The 17,656-nt window shown below is 58.1% G+C and overlaps 4 protein-coding genes and 1 non-coding gene across 5 annotated transcripts, besides 1 other annotated feature; 2 read left to right on the plus strand and 3 right to left on the minus strand.

Moving 5' to 3' along the window:
* Positions 1 to 1,833: 1,833 nt before the first annotated feature.
* On the plus strand, positions 1,834 to 3,885 carry CYME_CMI271C (MGDG synthase; the record flags this gene model as incomplete). Its single annotated transcript, XM_005536363.1, has 1 exon — positions 1,834 to 3,885. The coding sequence occupies one exon, from the start codon at positions 1,834 to 1,836 to the stop codon at positions 3,883 to 3,885; it is 2,052 nt and encodes a 683-aa protein (XP_005536420.1).
* Positions 2,915 to 4,649: a sequence feature (possible transcribed region).
* A 1,311-nt stretch (positions 4,650 to 5,960) lies between these two features.
* On the minus strand, positions 5,961 to 7,994 carry CYME_CMI273C (dihydrolipoamide S-acetyltransferase, precursor; the record flags this gene model as incomplete). Its single annotated transcript, XM_005536364.1, has 1 exon — positions 5,961 to 7,994. The coding sequence occupies one exon, from the start codon at positions 7,992 to 7,994 to the stop codon at positions 5,961 to 5,963; it is 2,034 nt and encodes a 677-aa protein (XP_005536421.1).
* Positions 7,922 to 10,864, plus strand: CYME_CMI274T. Its single transcript, XR_002461337.1, has one exon. It is a non-coding gene; the product is annotated as a hypothetical transcript (transcript).
* CYME_CMI275C (hypothetical protein) lies at positions 9,649 to 12,102 on the minus strand (the record flags this gene model as incomplete). Its single annotated transcript, XM_005536365.1, has 1 exon — positions 9,649 to 12,102. The coding sequence occupies one exon, from the start codon at positions 12,100 to 12,102 to the stop codon at positions 9,649 to 9,651; it is 2,454 nt and encodes an 817-aa protein (XP_005536422.1).
* Positions 12,103 to 13,570: 1,468 nt separating this feature from the next.
* CYME_CMI276C (probable inositol polyphosphate-5-phosphatase) lies at positions 13,571 to 17,632 on the minus strand (the record flags this gene model as incomplete). The annotated part of the gene is made up of 1 exon (XM_005536366.1): positions 13,571 to 17,632. The coding sequence occupies one exon, from the start codon at positions 17,630 to 17,632 to the stop codon at positions 13,571 to 13,573; it is 4,062 nt and encodes a 1,353-aa protein (XP_005536423.1).
* Between the last annotated feature and the right edge of the window lie 24 nt (positions 17,633 to 17,656).

The following is a 17,656-nucleotide window of genomic DNA, read 5'->3' on the forward strand; positions in this document are numbered from 1 at the left end:
TGGACTAGCTCCGTCTTGGTTGCTCGGAGCGTTCACAGCACCTGCCGATTGTGCAGTGTCGCACTGTGCGTGCACGAGTTCAGGTTTGCCTAGAAGAAGCGCCGTGGAAAGCAGCACTACGGCCGCTCCTCGATCCCGCGAGAGCGCTATTCGCAATAGTCTCTCGGAGCCGCTTCCGAAATGAGTTGTCTCTATGCAATGAAAGACAACGGCATGCGGCGATGCGTGCACCGCGCGAGACGCTACGCCGATCGACGAAGGACACGTGTCCGACGCCGCATTGGCACATGCGTGTTCGAACCTGCGTACTGCACTTGAAATCCGGTGTCCTATATCGGAAACTCACGTAGAATGCTCTCTTGCGCTAGGCGCTATCGCTGGTGTCGACGCTCCTGCCCATCTCAGTACCGCCCTGAAGCACAGTCGGTGTTGTGGCAGGCTTGGATCCCGATCATGCTTCCAGAAGACGCGTAGCGTTCGCAGCGGCGTTCGCTTGTGTGGATGAGGTATGCATCTCTCCACTCAACAGGAGTTTCGTTAGGTTTATTGATCGTAACCAAACTAGGCACGGTATGGCTCCTGAACTCGTATATACGTTTTTTGTGATGCTTGTAATGCATGCCGCACGGACGCTGCAATGAGGAACTGATTTGAATTGTGCTTCTATCCGGCGTTATGCACTGTCGACAATGACATTGCTTATCGTTGGCATGCTGTCGTCGTGGTCAAAGTTATGATGGCCGCTACGTCCCCCGGATCCGGTGATCTTGCTAGAGGCATCGCGCATGCGGCGTCTAAATGTACCTTGACGTCTGAGCCTCGCATTTCGCCTGGCACGATCGAGGCACATGACAAAATCACATACTGTATTCTGCTCTACTCTATCCGTTTACTGCCAATGGCGTTACTTATATGTAGTGGTGGAATCGCCAAACCGTAAACTTTCACGTACCACCGCCCGTTCCATATGCTCCCGGATACTCAGTGGCTACCCGTTGATTTTCCACTCGCATTAATCATATCGCGGAGCGTATGGATTTTCTTTCTTTTACTGCTCAACGGAGCCGAAAAGTTCATCGACCAAGAAGAGTATACATATCTACAACGCGCAGACGCCTCCCAGCGGTTCTTTTTTAACTGACCACCTACTATCGACTTCAGCTTTTCCTTGTAAACTTTGAACCTGAGAGGCTGCCCCGCAAAGCTCGATCGCGTCAGCTCCTCGGACCTCGCCTCCAGCAACGCACATCATCTGATATTGATGGTTGCGTTAAAGTCTCGGTTCGCGAACTCCATGCTTTTGCTGCTTCTGGATGAACTCACCATTACGAGGATTGCTATAGTTTGCGACCTCTGTATCACTCCAGTCTCGTCATCGCTCCGTCGTACAAACACGTTTTCTCGCCTATCTCCCATGTTCTTCCTCTTCCCTATGTGCTCCGTCACTTGCTCCTCTTCGCTCGATAGTCGGCGAGAAGAGGAGTTTTCGTTTTTCTCCGGCACTCGGCGATGACAACGCTCCAGGATCCTCGATTTGCATATCCATATCATTCCCTTGGATTCCATATTTCTTCACCTGAACGCTTCTGCTACGCACCGCGAACCAGCGTTTCATGACACGCACACGCGTGGGGAACTTCATGGAGGTGAAAGCCTCGACAAGCATTGTCCAATTTCATGCTGCATTGTACATATGCCGTTTTATACAGTTTCCGAATGCCACTGCTGGCTGCGCGCGCGCAGGCATCCAGCGAGCGATGCGTCGTGGCGTCCTACGAACGCATCCATGCGACTCGTCTCGCAACTGCGTTTCACGACGAAGGCTCAAACGCAATGCGCACCCTTCCGGCTTTCATTTTCCCTCTAAACCTAACGCTCGAGCAAGTATCCTCAAGCGAAACTCTCTCACAGCGGGAAACGCGACCGAGAACGGTTGTACGTCGGGCAAGAGCGCGCCGTTCAGGGAACGGTGTCGAGTTGCCAGCAAACGCACTGAGCACCACTTGGCCTCTAGCCTCTGTTTACCCGAGTGTCTTGGAAATGCAGTGTGCTCAATCAAGACAACGAGACTCCATTCTACTGCAGAGGGCAACGGGCACCGGCAAAGGGCTCAAGTTCAGGTTCGTGAACAGCCACTCGGCTGATGCGAACGACGGTCTGCGTGCTGGTTCCGGTAAACCTGGTAGCTTGAACGCGCGTGGCTTTGCTGGTGGCTCCGGAGGCGACGGCGCTTCAGGAATGAACGCAAGCGAAACGGTGCCCTTGCCACCGTGGTCCCCACTCAGCGCCTCAAACGACGACGACGACGACGACGACGATGACGACGACAGCAGTGCAGAGATGCCGGACGGGAGCGAGGCTGGCGAGGCTGCATCGCGCCCTCGACGCGCACTTCTGCTCATCTCGGATACCGGCGGTGGTCATCGTGCTTCCGCGTATGCCATTCGCGATGCCATGAACGAACTCTATCCTGGAGCATTCGAATGGTTCATCGTCGACATGTGGGCCGAGTGGACGCTGTGGCCTTTCAGCTCCATGCCCCAGTCGTACCAGTTTCTGGCTAAGAATCCGCCTCTATGGCGAGCTACATATTGTTACGGGTCGTTTCCGCTCACGCGACGACTCACCGAGGAGGTCACAAATGCGATCTTGCACGATCGCATCCGCGCAGCGATAAACTGCATCCGACCTGACCTGGTGATTTCGCTGCACCCCCTGACTCAGATGCTGCCTCTTCGGGTACTCAAGAAGATGGGCATTAGGGAACGAATCCCCTTTGTAACTGTGGTAACTGACCTGGGTGGTGCGCACGCAACCTGGTTCGATCCCGACGCGGACCTGGTGTTCGTGGCCTCGGATGCGGTGCGGCAGTTGGCGATCCGTTGTGGTGTGCATCCCGAGCGCATTCGACAACACGGTTTACCAGTTCGCCCCGAGTTTTGGGCCGATGCCGAGAGAAACTACGAGTCCGAGCTCGAATCCCTGAATCGAGCGCAACGCATCCTCGAGTCGCGACGTGCGTGGCGCCGGCGGCTCGGTTTCCTCGCGGAGCATCGGCGAACAGTTCTCATTGTTGGCGGTGGAGATGGCGTTGGCGGCCTCACGCGTATTGCACGAGCGGTCGTCGAACGACTAGACGCTCTGGCGACGGAGTTGCGTGCGCAGTCACCACCTGCATCGCCGCAGTTCCAGGTCATCGTTGTTTGCGGGCGCAACGAAAGAGCGCGCAACGAACTGACGCGCTGGGCCCGCGAGCGGCAGTCCCGACACGGTGATAACGCGCACACCACGGAGACGCGTACGAACCTAACGGTATTCGGATTCGTTTCCAATATGGGTGAGTTGATGGCGGCCGCCGATGCCATTGTCACGAAAGCCGGACCCGGTACCATCGCCGAAGCATTGATTCGGGGCGTACCGATAATGCTGAGCGGCTTTCTCCCGGGCCAAGAGGAAGGCAATGTACCTTTTGTGGTCAATCATGGTGTGGGTGAATACCACCAGGGACCCGTTGCGATTGCGAATCGTCTCGCCGAGTGGCTCGCCGACGAGACACTCCTCCTGCGTATGGCGATTCGTGCACGGGATCTGGGCAAACCGCTGGCAACCTACGAGATCTGTCAGGATATAGCAGAGCTGGCGCAACGGTTTCCAGGTTACCCCGATACACCGAACGAGTCGGATACGATCATGGGGCAGGCTCCGGGGAACATGCGCGAGCTACGCAACGGCAACAGCGATCGTGGTGATGTGGGTCTGGCGGCGCCCTCGGCGGCACGCCGTACAGACAGCACCGACGCTCAGCGCCGGCCGCTCGATGCCACTTGTCGAGCTGCACGACAACCGCAAGCTACCTGGCATAGCAGAGTCGTTTCCGTATCCTAGTGACAGCCGTGCTGGACTAGAATGCGAGGGGTCTTCCAGCTCGTGCATAAAAGTTAACGTTTGAGCCGCTTTCCACTGAGATCCATACAGGGTTTTTTCTGTGATTTCTTGCTTTTCCTCTGTCTTGTCTCAGGTTTGAAGTGCGCCGCTCTTTCCTGTTCCTCCAGCTCCGTAGTCAGCAGTTGACAGACGTTGGTGGCAGCGGTAAAGTGCCGATTTCGCTGTTACCAGTTCTTGTCAAAGCATAGCACGCCCAGACGGAAACTGGTATGCAGACATCGCTTGGCATGTTGATCGTGTTTTTTACATAGGCTCGATGCGCTTTTCGCAGCGATCGAACTCGGATGTGGTCAAGTGTTCCTGCGTATCCACCGTAGGTGCTGCGCTGAGCACCGCCAGGAGGCGAGTGACCGCTTGCTTCACTGCTCGGTACACGCAACGAATGGTAGCAGCAGGTACACCTCGATGCCCTGCTTTTCTCTGCCCAGTGCCGTACCGAAGAACTGCGAGCTTCTTGTTCTTCTGGGCGATTTCCCCGGTCGGGGGTACGCTCTCCGCAGCACGCGCCAGCGCAGCGTGTCACCTTCGATATAGAATCAGTAGTGTGTGATGTTGTCCTTGATGCAACGAGACCCGGATACGAGAATCCGGGCTGGAGCACAAGTCGAGAAATTTCGATCCTTCTACGCGCCCTTCGTGCGAAACTGTAAGGCACTCGCCACTAGAAGCCATCGCTGAGACGACTGCATCCAAGGCCGGTTTCCGAGCGAGCGAAAGAGACGAGCGCCTCTCGGAGCGTGTCGCATGGGACGTATCGAGCTGCTGTGGACTGCCGTTTCGTCGATGACCACAGCGAGAGGAGTGTTTCTCTCTTCGAAGTGAATCTAATCTTTGGCTTGAGAAGGTTCGCGAAGTTTCCGAATAAGCTTCTGCACAAGTCGTCCAGAGACGGGATCAAGTTTTGGTTTTCTGGTCGCTCCAGTGGCGCGAATGCTTGCGTCTACGTTTTGCCTTGAACCAGAAAAGTCGAAAAATTGAGGACTGCGTGATTTGAACATGCCCCACGCAAAGAACGGACAAGAATCGAGCATTGCACATACGCACTGGATCTTGGAATCGCTTACTTTACGAAACCTAGTTCGAGGGTGTCGCAAGTCATCTGGATTCTGGTCAAACAGCGCATTCCAGGTGCAACGCGTCGAAGGACTCTGGACGTAAACGCAACCGAAATAGCCAAAGCTACGTATGCCTGCCTACGCCACCGTTGCCGTCATTCGACTACTACCAAGACGCTACATCTGGGACTGGGGCGGGAGGCTATTGAAACGCCCCCACAGAGCCAGCAGTTCAGTCGTGCATTCCTTTCCCTACGCCTGGATCACGCGTCAGCAGCTTCTCGTCGCGTGCGGTCTCGAACACGCCTCGTTTAAACGCCAACATCGGATCATGTTCCCGAGAACGCTTTGCTCAAGAGCTTGGGAGCCAGATCGACAATCGCGCACTTTACATCCGTCGCTCGACGTAGGATTCACAGGGCAACTTTGGCATGGCAGCCACTGCAGCCACGCCTCGAGCCATCGCGATACGCAGTTGAGGGGATGCAACCAGAGAAATCGTCGTCCTTGTGCCGTGGTATTTGGCGGTGCCCAGGCATATGCCGGAGTCCGTTGCGGAGACTTTAGCGCTGCTGATTTGCGTGTCTATTCAACGCTAGGAGTACGCTACTTTTCTGGGTAACCAGCGCGAGATTCGAATGGACGCAATTCTCAACCGCATGAAGGCAAGCTGAGCGCCCCTGATGTTTGTTCGTGTTCGTGTGCTTCTGGACGAGCTTCTCGATCATTCAACGACACAAGACATCGACAGCCTTGCGCCAACAGCCGAAGAATCCGGGCGCATCTTCCGAAGATACCAACCGATCCAGCGCTATGCGCTGCTTTCTATCGATGCCCTGCTGCCGACTCGAGCAGCAACGCGCGCTACTCGTCAGCACCACGCCACCTGGTTCCGACCCGAGTTCACATCAAAACCATTGACGCATTCGGAAAACCCCCATTCGTGCTTGAACGCGAACACTATACCAACAACCATGACGGGCTTTCTATCAGTCGCTGCAGGTCCTGCAGAAACGCCAGACTCGCTGTTCGCTGCACGCGTCCTGCATCGTAGCTGAGAGTGAGCGTGGCAAAACGCAGTCGCTCGGTATCCAGCGGTTCCACGGATGACTGTGACGTCAAGTTTGCAGCTCTCGGAACAAGACGCCTCTGAGGTGCTCCGATCGCCAAGATACCTGCCTGTGGTGGGTTGATAATCGCCGTGAAACGCGCGATCGCCGGTACCATCCCCAGGTTGCTGATGCTGAACGAGCCGCCCTGGAACTCGTGCAGTTTGAGCTTGTTCTGTCGAGCTCGTTGAACAAGATCCTGCGACTCCGCAGCTATGACACTGACGCTTTTGGTGTCCGCGTCGTGAATGATCGGGGTAATCAGACCGGTCGGCGTGGCGACGGCAAACGCCAGGTCGACTCGTTCTGCGTTGGTATTCAGCGATCGATGCTCCCGCAGTGCAATCGCCACTGCACGAAGGAGCAAGTCGTTGACGGTGAGTTTTGGTGTTCGAAGCGCCTGCAACGAATTTGCTGCCAACATGTTGATGGTCTGGCGAAGCTCGAGCAGTGCCTCGAAGTTCACCACAATGGACTGGTACGCGTGGGGTGCCTTTTGTTTGGACTCTAGCAGGCGTTCCGCAATCACACGTCGTACCTGACTCAGGGGAATATCGCGAAACTGGGTTGTTGTTGTTGTTGGTGTTGCTGCTGCTGGCGATGGCGATGATGATGTTGGTACCTGCTGGTGTTCTCGCGACGGCAGCACCCTGGAGCCCTCAGCTGCCGTACCTGTTCCCGGCCCATGCGGTGTCGATGACACGAAAGAAGACGACGACCGCTGCACTTCAGCAGCGCTCTGTGAATCGCGACGCGTCGAAGCTGCCCCAGAACCCTTTGCTGCAGCCAGCACGCGCAGCAAGTCCCCCTTGAGGACATGACCGCGAGGTCCACTGGGTTGCAACCTTTGTACCAACGCCGCTGGTAGTTCGTGATTCGCCAACATGGTGGCCACTGCCGGTCCATACCGCCACGGCAGCGGCTCGGATTCCTGTTCAAGTTGCTGGGTCATTGACGTGTCTGCCTCTGTGGAGCCCGACGAGGCCTGCTGCTGCTGCTGCTGCTGCTGCATCTCCGTCGCCAGTGCATACCTTTGGCGCTGAACAGAGGTGCTCTCCGGTTTCGTTGCAGAATTCCAGTCCATACGTTGCAACGCGGATACGTGTTCTTCATCTTCAGCCAGAACGGCAATTAAGGTGCCCACGGGAACGTCCTGGGTGCCGTCGGGAACAAGAATTTTCGCTAAAATGCCCTCTTCCTGACTTTCAAACTCAATGGTGGCTTTATCGGTTTCGATCTCCGCCAACACATCCCCGGCGGTTACAGGTTCACCCTCCCGTCGCTTCCACGCCAAGAGGTTACCGGCTTTCATGGTAGGTGATAGCGCTGGCATCTTGATCGGAACGTGGGGCGGAAGCGAGTCCGCTGCCGCACTCGAACGCCTCCGAAGCGCACCTCGGGGGCGCCACCGGTCCACGCACGACAAACGGGTACCTGCAGCGACACATTCGGTTCTTTGTTGCTGGTCGACCACCTGACAGAGACGATGAACTAGACCCCAGGCTGGACGCTGCTGTACGTAGCGCCCAGCTGGGTCAGATCGCGGCTGCTCTGGACGTCGTAGCGCCCGGCTCCCGTCACCAGAACGAATGAGGTTGTGTCCACCGAACCAGGCTCCCACTGATCGTCGCTGTATACCGCATCGCCACCACCAGCTCTTGGTTTGCAGGCGAAGCATCGCTTTGGTTGCTTCCTCGACGCTCGTAGAGGCACGTGCTCCAAAGCGCTCCGGTCGCCGCGAGTTCGTATCGGACACAGTCGCTCCCGAGCGAGCTGCGCCAGCGATTCCCTCGAAGCGAAACGTCGGGCATCCTACGCCCCTGACGGAGGTTGTAGTGCTGATCGCCGCAGTCGAGGTCGGGGAACCGGTTCCGGGAGGTTCCATTGATGGACTAGGAGTGAATGATGCGTGCGACGGCGACGACAGGTTATGTCATCAAGTTGAACGAAGCGGTTTTGGGGCACAACGTCACAGGCAGCGACCAGCGCCTCGCTGGGCATTCGGGTGCCAGCAAGTGCGCGTGAACTCGACCAGACTCGGCATCGCTTAATTGGGCCGTATACGAGTGCCTGTAACTGAGCGGGGTACGCCCTCTATTTGAACACGCTTCAGGCAAGTCTCGTGTGGGGAGCGACAACGCCACCGTGTACCGCCCCAGGTGCGCCGCTGTACCAAAGGGACAGAGCCTCAGAAAATCGTGAAACCTCAAGAAAGCTTTCGCTTTGATGCAACACCAAGTCTTCATGAAGCGTGCTAGCGGATGCACAGACTCGGGTGCTGTTGGGGAACGCGGCTTGTTGGAAGCGTATGCCATCGGAGCCGGGAGAGCGGCGGGAAGCCTCGGGCCTGCGAACATCGCCGCACGCCATACATGATACTGCGTCGTTCTAGCAGTTCTCCAGTGCGGGATTTCAAGCAGGCTGCGAATGATATCAGCAACGCGTCCTAGTAGGCGCCTCCTAGACCAACGTCAGGTGAACATGGAACACTGAAATGTCCGCGGTGTTCCTGCTATTCGTATGTCCCGAACGTTTCTAGACGTGCAGCAGCGATATTCAAGGTGTGGCAATAAAGGCTTCCGGATTCATATTCATGTATGAGGATTCTGGCGCGTTGGTATCGGAGTGCGGACTTTGACGTTTTGCCGCTGGGATTCGTCACGTCACCGGAGTCAAGATCATAGGCGCAGCGCTCAAGCAAAGGCTCCCATATCTCGCTACACCGTGATCCGGTTTATACGTACAATGCGCCACGCCTCTCCTTTTCTCATGGGTAGTGCATGAAAAAATTACGCATGCTTCACGTTTTCGGCCTTTCTGGTTCCGGGCAACCCGTACGTGCAGCCTGTCGTGCCGTTCGATTACAGAGATGAAACACCGACGTCGTTCTTTGACGACTAGTGTACAAGCGCATGCCGAACATTTCTTGAACTTGTCACAAAAAACCGATTCCGTCCGAACGAGGAATCATCTTGTATTCCTGGCTATCAAAGCAACGACATTCCACAATAGCGGTGTGATACGGCGCAGGGGGTATGCTCCCCGAGGCGCTCCTCTCGTCTATTCCCATGGAAACGACGCTTGGGCACGGAAAGCAGTAAGCGCAGGGATCGCATCCAGTGGGGCGCTCTTCACCGCTTTGCTCGACGTGAGCGTGAACGGATGGAGATTTCGCGACTTGCTCCCCAAGCCGGGGTTTTTTCCAACAAAACCCAGCGAGGCACATCGTTTGACGCTGGCACAGACGGTATCCCGTCCATGAACCTGAAAGCCGGTGCTAAGAGCGTCGGCTTCGCAATGGCCCCCGCGCTCGAGCGACCGTTCAACGCCCACCTGACCCAACGAGGTATGCTGCGCGCACGTCAAAAGGTCTTGCGGGTCTTGCGGGGACCACGGTTTCCCCGGAGCTCGCCAAGATGCGCCCTCCGCTGAACACAGCGCGCGCTCTGCATCCAGTTAGTTAGGTATGCAACGCGCCAAACAGGCTGACACAGCGAATGCCTGTCGTCGCATCTGCCGGGAACCGCTGCAGCAGACGCCTACGCTGCTCGTTCATGGTCCATGCGCTCCTCAATAGAGTGAGCGAGCGCAAAGAGACGTTGGGCGGCCTCACGGAGACCGCGTTCAGCGCACATTTCGGCGTTGAGATAGCCGCGGACCTCGGCAAGTGCCAGACCAATCGCTCGACTATTCTCGTCTTCGATTGATCGAGCCCAGGTGCGTTCCTGTAAGGCAGTGCGCCACTCATTCAAGAACTTGTCTATGGAATGGAGGACGTGCACGGCTTCCGCTTGGTTCAGGGTTTCGTCTGGGTCAGCGAGCAATACGGAGCGCTCCAATTCTTCGCATTGCTTGGAAGCACTATTCGCGAGGCTCGCACGACGATGATACCAGGTTGCTGCTGACGGTGTCGAGGTATCCAGGGCCTGGGGCGGCGCATCTTCACCGAAAGCCAGTTTTGACGGTAGCGGTGGCGCTGATAGAGACCCTTCTGGTTCATGCTTGGTTGCGTGTCGGGTTTTTGGCTGCGGTGTCTTGGTCAGTGCGGGCGGTGTGGTGCGCCCTGCATCGGACGCAGGCGCCGCGGGCGAGCGCTTCACGCGGCGCTTTGAATACGGCGTGTTTGGCAGTGCATTCGCGGATAGCGCTGCTCTGTGTCGCCCGGTACGCTCGAATGCCTCAGTGCGGGATCGTGCATCAGCGAGGGGTAGCTGCGCAGCGTCGCCCGGTGGTGGCATTGGTGCGCCTTGCCGGCAACCGTCGTGCCGGGGATCACCGCTGTCACTTTCCTGGGAGTCGGATTCGTGAGCTTTCGCTGGACGAATATCCGCCGCCTTTTCTGTATCAAGATTCGCGTAATGACCGGATGTGTGCTCGCGCGATGGTGAACGCGTCACTGTATGCACTTCCGCCGCGACCTGATGACCCGTTGCGGCATTGGAAACGGGCGTAATGCCCTCCCGATGCGTCAGCTGCATGAGTTGGCGCTGCAACGCCTCGAGTTCCCTGCACAGCGCATCCATCTCATCGCTGAACGCGGGCTGCTCACCTTGTTCATGGCAAGCGCTAGTCGGGCGGACGAGACGCTTTCCGGCTTCGGAAACGACGGATTCTGTCTGGGCTGACGGAGCTGCCTGACAGTCGGCATCAGCCTCGTGAGCCGGTGCCTGCACCGCTGCTTCTACCGCTGGAGCAGTGCCTTCTCGTGCATCACCCTGACTTGGTGGTGTTCGCAACGACAGTAAAAACGAGGAGTATTCGCGATTATTTGCGGACATACGTGCTTCGAGTGGCTCCAGGCGCTGACGCGTATCCAATAGGTCGCGTTCGAGACGCTCACCTCGTTCGTGGCATTGAGCCTCTATCCGTTTGAGCTCGACGCGGCATTGCTCGAGTTCGGCAGCGATGCCCGGCTCTCGGCTTATGCGCTGTAAAAGGCGATCCTCGAGTGCTCCCATCTCTGAGCGCATGGTATCGCGTAATTTTTGGAATGCTTGCAACACACTGGCCTTGCTTGGACGATTGACGAGTCGGGCGTCCAAGGCGTCCCGGTCTACCTTATCGACGAGGCACTGACGCATCTCGTCTCGAAGCGCTTGCACGGCTCGCGCAACACATCGCTCTACGGTAGTTTCCAGTGGCTCCACGAGACCGGCCGCTCGAAGCTGCTCGCGGACGATCTCCGGAATTCGGGTTTGCCAATCGATGCCGCTCGCCATACTGGGTTTCTCGGTCGAATTCTCTTGTCTCCGCTGGTCTTGGAGCAGTCCCGAGAGCTGCGCCTGCAACGAGCCAATGGTCTTATCTAGACGTGTAACGGCGAAGAGGGGGCTCGGCTCGACGGCTGCAGACGGCGTCGACTCGTTGCAGCCAGATCGCAAGAGGTTTCCGGCGTTCTCCTGCAGTTCCTTGACCTGCTGCTGGAGCGCTGCCAATGACTGAGCGATTTCCGCGATGCTCTGCTCGTTGTGCTCCGCAACATGTTCTTGATTCGCTCCCGAGCTTGTACTCCGACGCGCTTGCTCCAGATGCCGCAAGCGCGTATCGAGGCTCCGCACCGATGCGGCGGTTTTGCATGCCAAGTTCAGAACGGCTTCGTGGAGGCTCTCAAACTGAGTCTTACTGTCTTGGTGGGTAACCGTTTCGGGTCCTGCACCACTTGGCTGACGCTGCTGCGCGGCTTGCTTGCGCTCGAGGCTGCGAATGCGCTGCTCACAAGCACGAACGCGTTCCTGCAGCGGAAGACACGTAAAAACCTCCTCCCAGTTGGACGGCAGAACTTGGTTTTCGAGTCTCGATACCCGAGAGAAGACGTGTCGGAGGTGCTGTCGCACAGCGAGTGGAACGCGCTTCCACTCGCCCTGACCGAGTGAGAGCGCTCGAATGAGGGCGCTGTCCGACAATAGCTCCTCGGAGACGTCATCGAGCTTTGATGCTTCCTTTTCCACAGTCTGAAGGTTTTCCTGCTGATGATCTCGCAAGATCCGACTCATGGACGGCAGACGAGTATCGTGAACAGTGGAGGCGTTCCTTGCCGGGAATCGCTTTGAAGCGAAAACGCTCCCGGCATTTGAAATGGATCGGTGCACTTGGTTTAGAAAGATACAGTTATGTACAGTTAAGTCGCATTCACGTCCAAGTTCAAAACGCTGGCGCTCCAACACATGCCCGCCACGCCTGCTCTATCCTGCTCTAGACGCTCACAGTACAACATACTTGTTCGAAGCGGTTCCCCTGTGGTCAGCCATGCCCGCGAATAACCCAGTAACTACCGACATCTGACTTTCACAGCAAATGCGTGGTGTGTTTATGGCTAGCGTCGGCCGCAGCCACGCGAAGCGGTACGAGCGTGCGCGTTGCAGACGCGGCGCTCGACTGTGGATGCTGCAGACGGCGTTTTTTCGGGGTGCAGGCTGCAGTGCTGTCTTCTGAACCGCGCTATGCATCGCGTCGCGTCGTTACGTGCACCAGCAGCGACCACATTGTACGTGTTGTGGGTCCAGGAGCGTGCCGGATCGGCGTACGCACACATGCGTTCATAACTTGCACCGGAAACCGCCTATGCAAGTCGACTTGCTGCTTGTTGACGCTGTACACAGGATGTATATCATGCGAGCGAGCGTAGACCAGCGTATACGCTATCCAAGTCGATATAAGGACGACGAGCGTTTCTACACGGGAGACAGAGCGGCGACGCTTCCGCGCCAGTGCGATGCGGCACGTGATCCCCTGAACGAAAAAAAAACCCTTCGGGAGCACCACATCCATCAACGTCTATTTCCGCTACGCGAGAATATGCATGAAAAGCGGGCCCAGTGACCATAGCGCTTCGGAGCTGGCCAATAAAGGCAGGATCCCGAAGCTGCCGCGCCGGTGCACAGCGCGCTGCATCGAAGCATGCTGCCTGCACGTTCGAACAACTGGACGCTTCGCTTCCGTCCACCGCGCAAGGACGTAGGACTGATCTGAAGGCACCTTCTTAGCGATGTTGGTACTGAAATCCCATAAAACAGAATCCGGGCACGATCTGCGGTGAACAGCAGGTACCAGGAACGTACGCTGAAGTGTCGCGTACGATCACGTATTATCCATGGAAGGCCAGTTGCCGACGTCCTTCGGAAGGCCCCGGCATCGACCCAGAGGCCACGAAAACGCCCTGAACGCACCACGGACACTGTGAATGTATGTATGCACATGTGCTTACTTGCCTGCATGCTTAACAGGTCTCCAGCGGTGCGCTGCCGGTTCCCCGCTCCACGCTGCGGGCAAGCGATGCTTGCGGCCGCCTCGAACGCAACCGAGCGTCATCGAGAAACCGCTGTCATGTGCGACTGCGACCTTGCTGCAGGCCGTTGTCGAGCGCCGCGAAATGACCCGCACTTGCCACACACACACACACACACACACAGATGTCTCAATGAAGCTGCCCTGAAATGCTCATCCAGGTTGCCGCAATGCTATTCAGAACTCAATCAAGTCGCGTTCCGCCTGAGCCGGCCGCGAGTTCGACTCGGTTGCGGCCAGCGATTCGTTGTTGGTCTCTCGTCCGAAACCGTCAGACACCAAGGCATCATCGAAGCGAGCCCAGTCTTCGGCAAGCGGGTCGGCAACGGCATCAGACGCATCGGCATTCCAGGTTGGACGCAAGGCCGCAGAGTGACTGGCGTCGGCGGCAGCGGCCTTGCCCCCAGCCGTACGATCGCACTCAACCGACGAAACGCCCGAATGTCGCTGCTCTAATGTAGTTTGTTGCAGCAAATACTCCAGTGGAACTGCCGATGGGACCGCATGCTCCGTAACACTCCCCTGTGTTGGTCCAGCGGACGCGCCCGCTGACGCTGGCATCGAGAAGGTCCTCTCGGCGGCAACGCCTGGATCGTATCCAGCACCAGCACCAGCACCAGCACCAGCGCCTGCACCAGCTCCGCTAGCGTCAACATCGTCGCCCAGCACGGAAGCGCGGTCCGCTGTGGTGTAACTCGTCATCGAAAAGCGGGGTCCGCCAAACTTGGCAGTGCTCTCACGGCGCTCGCCACGAACCCAGTCCGCGAGCGTACCAACCAGACGCTTCACACGGCGTTTCTGTGAACGTCTCACCGCAGCGCTGCCAACAGGAAGCGCCAGACTCGGATCCAAGGAGTCACCAGTAGATGAGCCACGTGCTGTGCTGTGCGCCCGCAGCGTCGCCTTCTCTGCTGCAGCGAGCGCAGATCGCGTCGTTTCACTCATGCCGGCAGAGAAGGGTCCCCAGGCAGCTTCGGGGATTTGCTGGAGCTGGGCAAAGCCAGCGAGGCGCCCAACCAGCTGTCCACTGCGAAATAGCGGCACCTGAAATGGATGCCGCTCCGCCAGCCCGCGCGCTGAGAGCACCAACGAGCCAGCGACCTGGTCGTCACCGACCGGTGACATCATCATCAACTGTGCGTAAATGAGCTGCTCCTGAATTTCCGCAAGCTCGCTGGGCAGGTACGGCAGTGCAAATCGCCCTGTCCAACGCGGGGCACGATTCATCACCGGACCGGAGAGCGGCGTGCTAAAGATATCCGCTAGAATATCACCGGAAAAGCTCAGATAATACTGCAGCGGGGTATCTGCATGGTGGAGTTGTTGAGCGCTGCCAGCCGCTCCAGTCGCCATCACCACCGGTAACTGATGAAGCACCGCCTGTAACGAGTCCAGCACCAAACTGACCCGCACCGGGTGCAGGGGTATCTGGGGTCCAATGCGCGCTGCGTCGATGTACTCGTCAACCGCAACCGCAATATCCTGTGCTTCAATGCGTCCAGAAGCTGCCAAGCCGGAACTCTGACGTGCTCGATGAGGCGCGTTACACGCCAAAACGGATCGTTGGTCGATCACCGTATACTCGGAGCTCGCGGTGGTCACATGAACTGCCCGTGCCGCAGCGCCCAGCATCGCGAGGCCGCTCAGGTCGCCCAGTGCCCCAGCAGCGTACCAGTAGTCCCACTGGAGCAGCGTATCCCGATCGGAGCGCCCGAGCTGGAGCGACTGCAGCGCCGGGAGCAACTCGCCGCGTCCACGCAAGCGACCTCCGACGAAACATACACTGGTGCCGTAGAGACGCAGACCAATCGCCACAAGGCCGCTCGGACCGTGCTCCGCGGCTACCGAGGACTCACTGACTTCGGCTACGGTGTCGGCGGCGTCGATGCGCACCAGCACGGCAAGTGCAGCGCCACCGCGCGGCAACGCTCTCGCCGCCGCACATCGGTACAGGCCGTGCGCCTCGATGTCCAGGGGTAGAGCGGCGAGCCCGAACCTCCTGCCCGAGGCACCAGAATCCGGGAGTACCAGCGCAATCACGGTTGGTGGCTGGTCGGCCGGGCCCGGCAAGCCCCAGTCTGCAGCCGTTGCAGGCCAGGTAGGCTTGCTGGCACTCGCAACTCGGATCTGAATTCGAAATGCCCCCGCTGGAGCATGCGGAAGCAACGATGCCGGCACCATGAGTCCGTAGTTGCCCGCCCAGGTGAGCAGTGCACGCAGGAAAACCTCTCGCAGGGCCGGGTGAGGAAACACGAGGTCCAGCGGCATCGGCTGCTGTTCACCGCGGAAGCGGAGACGCAACCGATATCGCCCTCGATGCTGTTCGGTGCGCTCGTACTGCACCAGGCTCTGGCGTGGATAACTGTACTCGATGTGCTCAGGGGTCCGAACGACGAGGTCTCGGTCTCGGAGCAGCACCATGACATGGACACGCTCGCCGCTTCCGGTGAGCCACTGCTGCTGGTCGAACATTGTCCAGACCGAATCGGAAGCAGCGCCAGTGCCGGCGTCTGGAAGCGGTACCCCAGAGGCGTCTGCGTCGCGAGCCACAGTCGCGTATCCTAGCATGAGGTCATAGGCGTCTTGGCGATCGTCATCGACAAAATGCTTATTGAAAATGCGCACTGCCGACTTGAGGCCATCCTGCAGGAGGCCCTTGGTGGAGCGTTTCCCACTACGTGCAATATCCGCCTTCATGGCTGCAGTGCCGGCGTACTGGTAGGAAAGCGCGTCTGCGTTATTGCCCCAGAGGCGCACGAACGTCGACTCACCGTCCGGGGAGAGCTGGATTGACCGCTGCGCTCGTCCGGTCGCGTCAGGGGATGGTCTGCTCGTGCTCGTGTCCCGCAAAATGAGGGCCAGCTGCTGCTGCAAAACCTGTTTCGCGAGTATACTCTGAACGACACCAGTTCGATCCAAACAATCCACACAATTGACTCGGAAAATGCCAGTCTGCAGCTGTCGCGCATCCAAGAGAAAGCCGTACGCGTCCAGATCGTTCAGGAGGCGACTCAATAGCGCACAGATGCCGCGCTCGTACTCCTTCCCACTACAGTGACGATGAAAGTCGAACTCGACAAACCGAGGTGCCCAGCTGGGTCGAGCATCAGTGCCGCGACTCGCGGCCAACTCTACCTGTTGGGCGTACGCTCGTGCCAGGGTCGACTCGGAGCCTTCGCTGTTCACGAGCGATACCGCAGTGCATCGTCCGTAGGAGCGGCTGAGATTCTTGAAGTGCTGCGTGAACGCAGCCTGCGACTGCAACAGGGGAGCATCGAGCTCCGGCGCTGGTCGAAGTGCTCCCTTGGTTTGTCGCCAGAAGACGGGTATCGAACCTCGGAGCGTGACAAACGAGGTACAGCGATGTTCATGGAAGACAATCTGTTCGGTTTCAACAAAATTCGCGACATGCCCGGACTGGTCGATCCCCCGAGAGTGGTAACGCGTGCCGGCACGCTTTCGACTCTTCCGGCTCACGACGGTGACGTAGACGCGCTCGATCCCGCCGAGGCCGTTCGCCATAGCAGAGCTGTAAATAGGGAGTTCGACGGTACCGACGTATCCCATGATCGCACGAACTGCCCAGGTGCTTGCAACCGGGCCCAGTGCTTCCACCATGGGCTTGTTCCACCAGAAGCTGGAGCCACTGGCTCCAGTGAGCTGCTTCTGCTGCGTGCGCACCAGGTCAGCCTCGTAGCTGAAGAAGAGGAAACCCGACTCGAGCATCTTCAGCATCGAAACAGATACGTCACGATCCGTCTTCACTGCTGGCTGTGGATGTAGTTTCACCAGTCGCACGCGGCTGGCAGTGTAGACCGGCGCTAGTCGATAGCTTGCCGAGGCTCGCGTCGACGCTTCGTTGCCTGGCGGTGAACTCGTCACTGGCAACGGGACAGAGCCAGCGCGCTTCACTTCGGTTACGGTGACCAAGTATGGACCTGAACTCAAGAAAGTGGCACCTAGAAGCGCTGCCGCAGCGTCAATACCGAGCACCTCTCGGGCGTTGTAGGCACTGGCCGGCGCCGGCAGCAGGTACGGCTCTGCGTGGAACGGGAGCGCCAGCTGTGGACCCGCCGTTCTCTCAAAACTCGCACTGTTTGCTGCGTCTATGACAGCATTTGGTGATGCTGCAGGATCCGGTGCCCAGCGAGAGCAATCCTGAAGCACGAGTCCGGTGGGCAGATGAATGACGCGCAACGCTCGAGGTGGCGGTGCTTCTGCTGGGCGCGCTGTTGCCATGTTGCTAACCGGCACCAGGCTTGG

This window comes from Cyanidioschyzon merolae, chromosome 9 (assembly GCF_000091205.1).
Source record: "Cyanidioschyzon merolae strain 10D DNA, chromosome 9, complete genome".
Classification (NCBI taxonomy): domain Eukaryota; phylum Rhodophyta; class Bangiophyceae; order Cyanidiales; family Cyanidiaceae; genus Cyanidioschyzon; species Cyanidioschyzon merolae.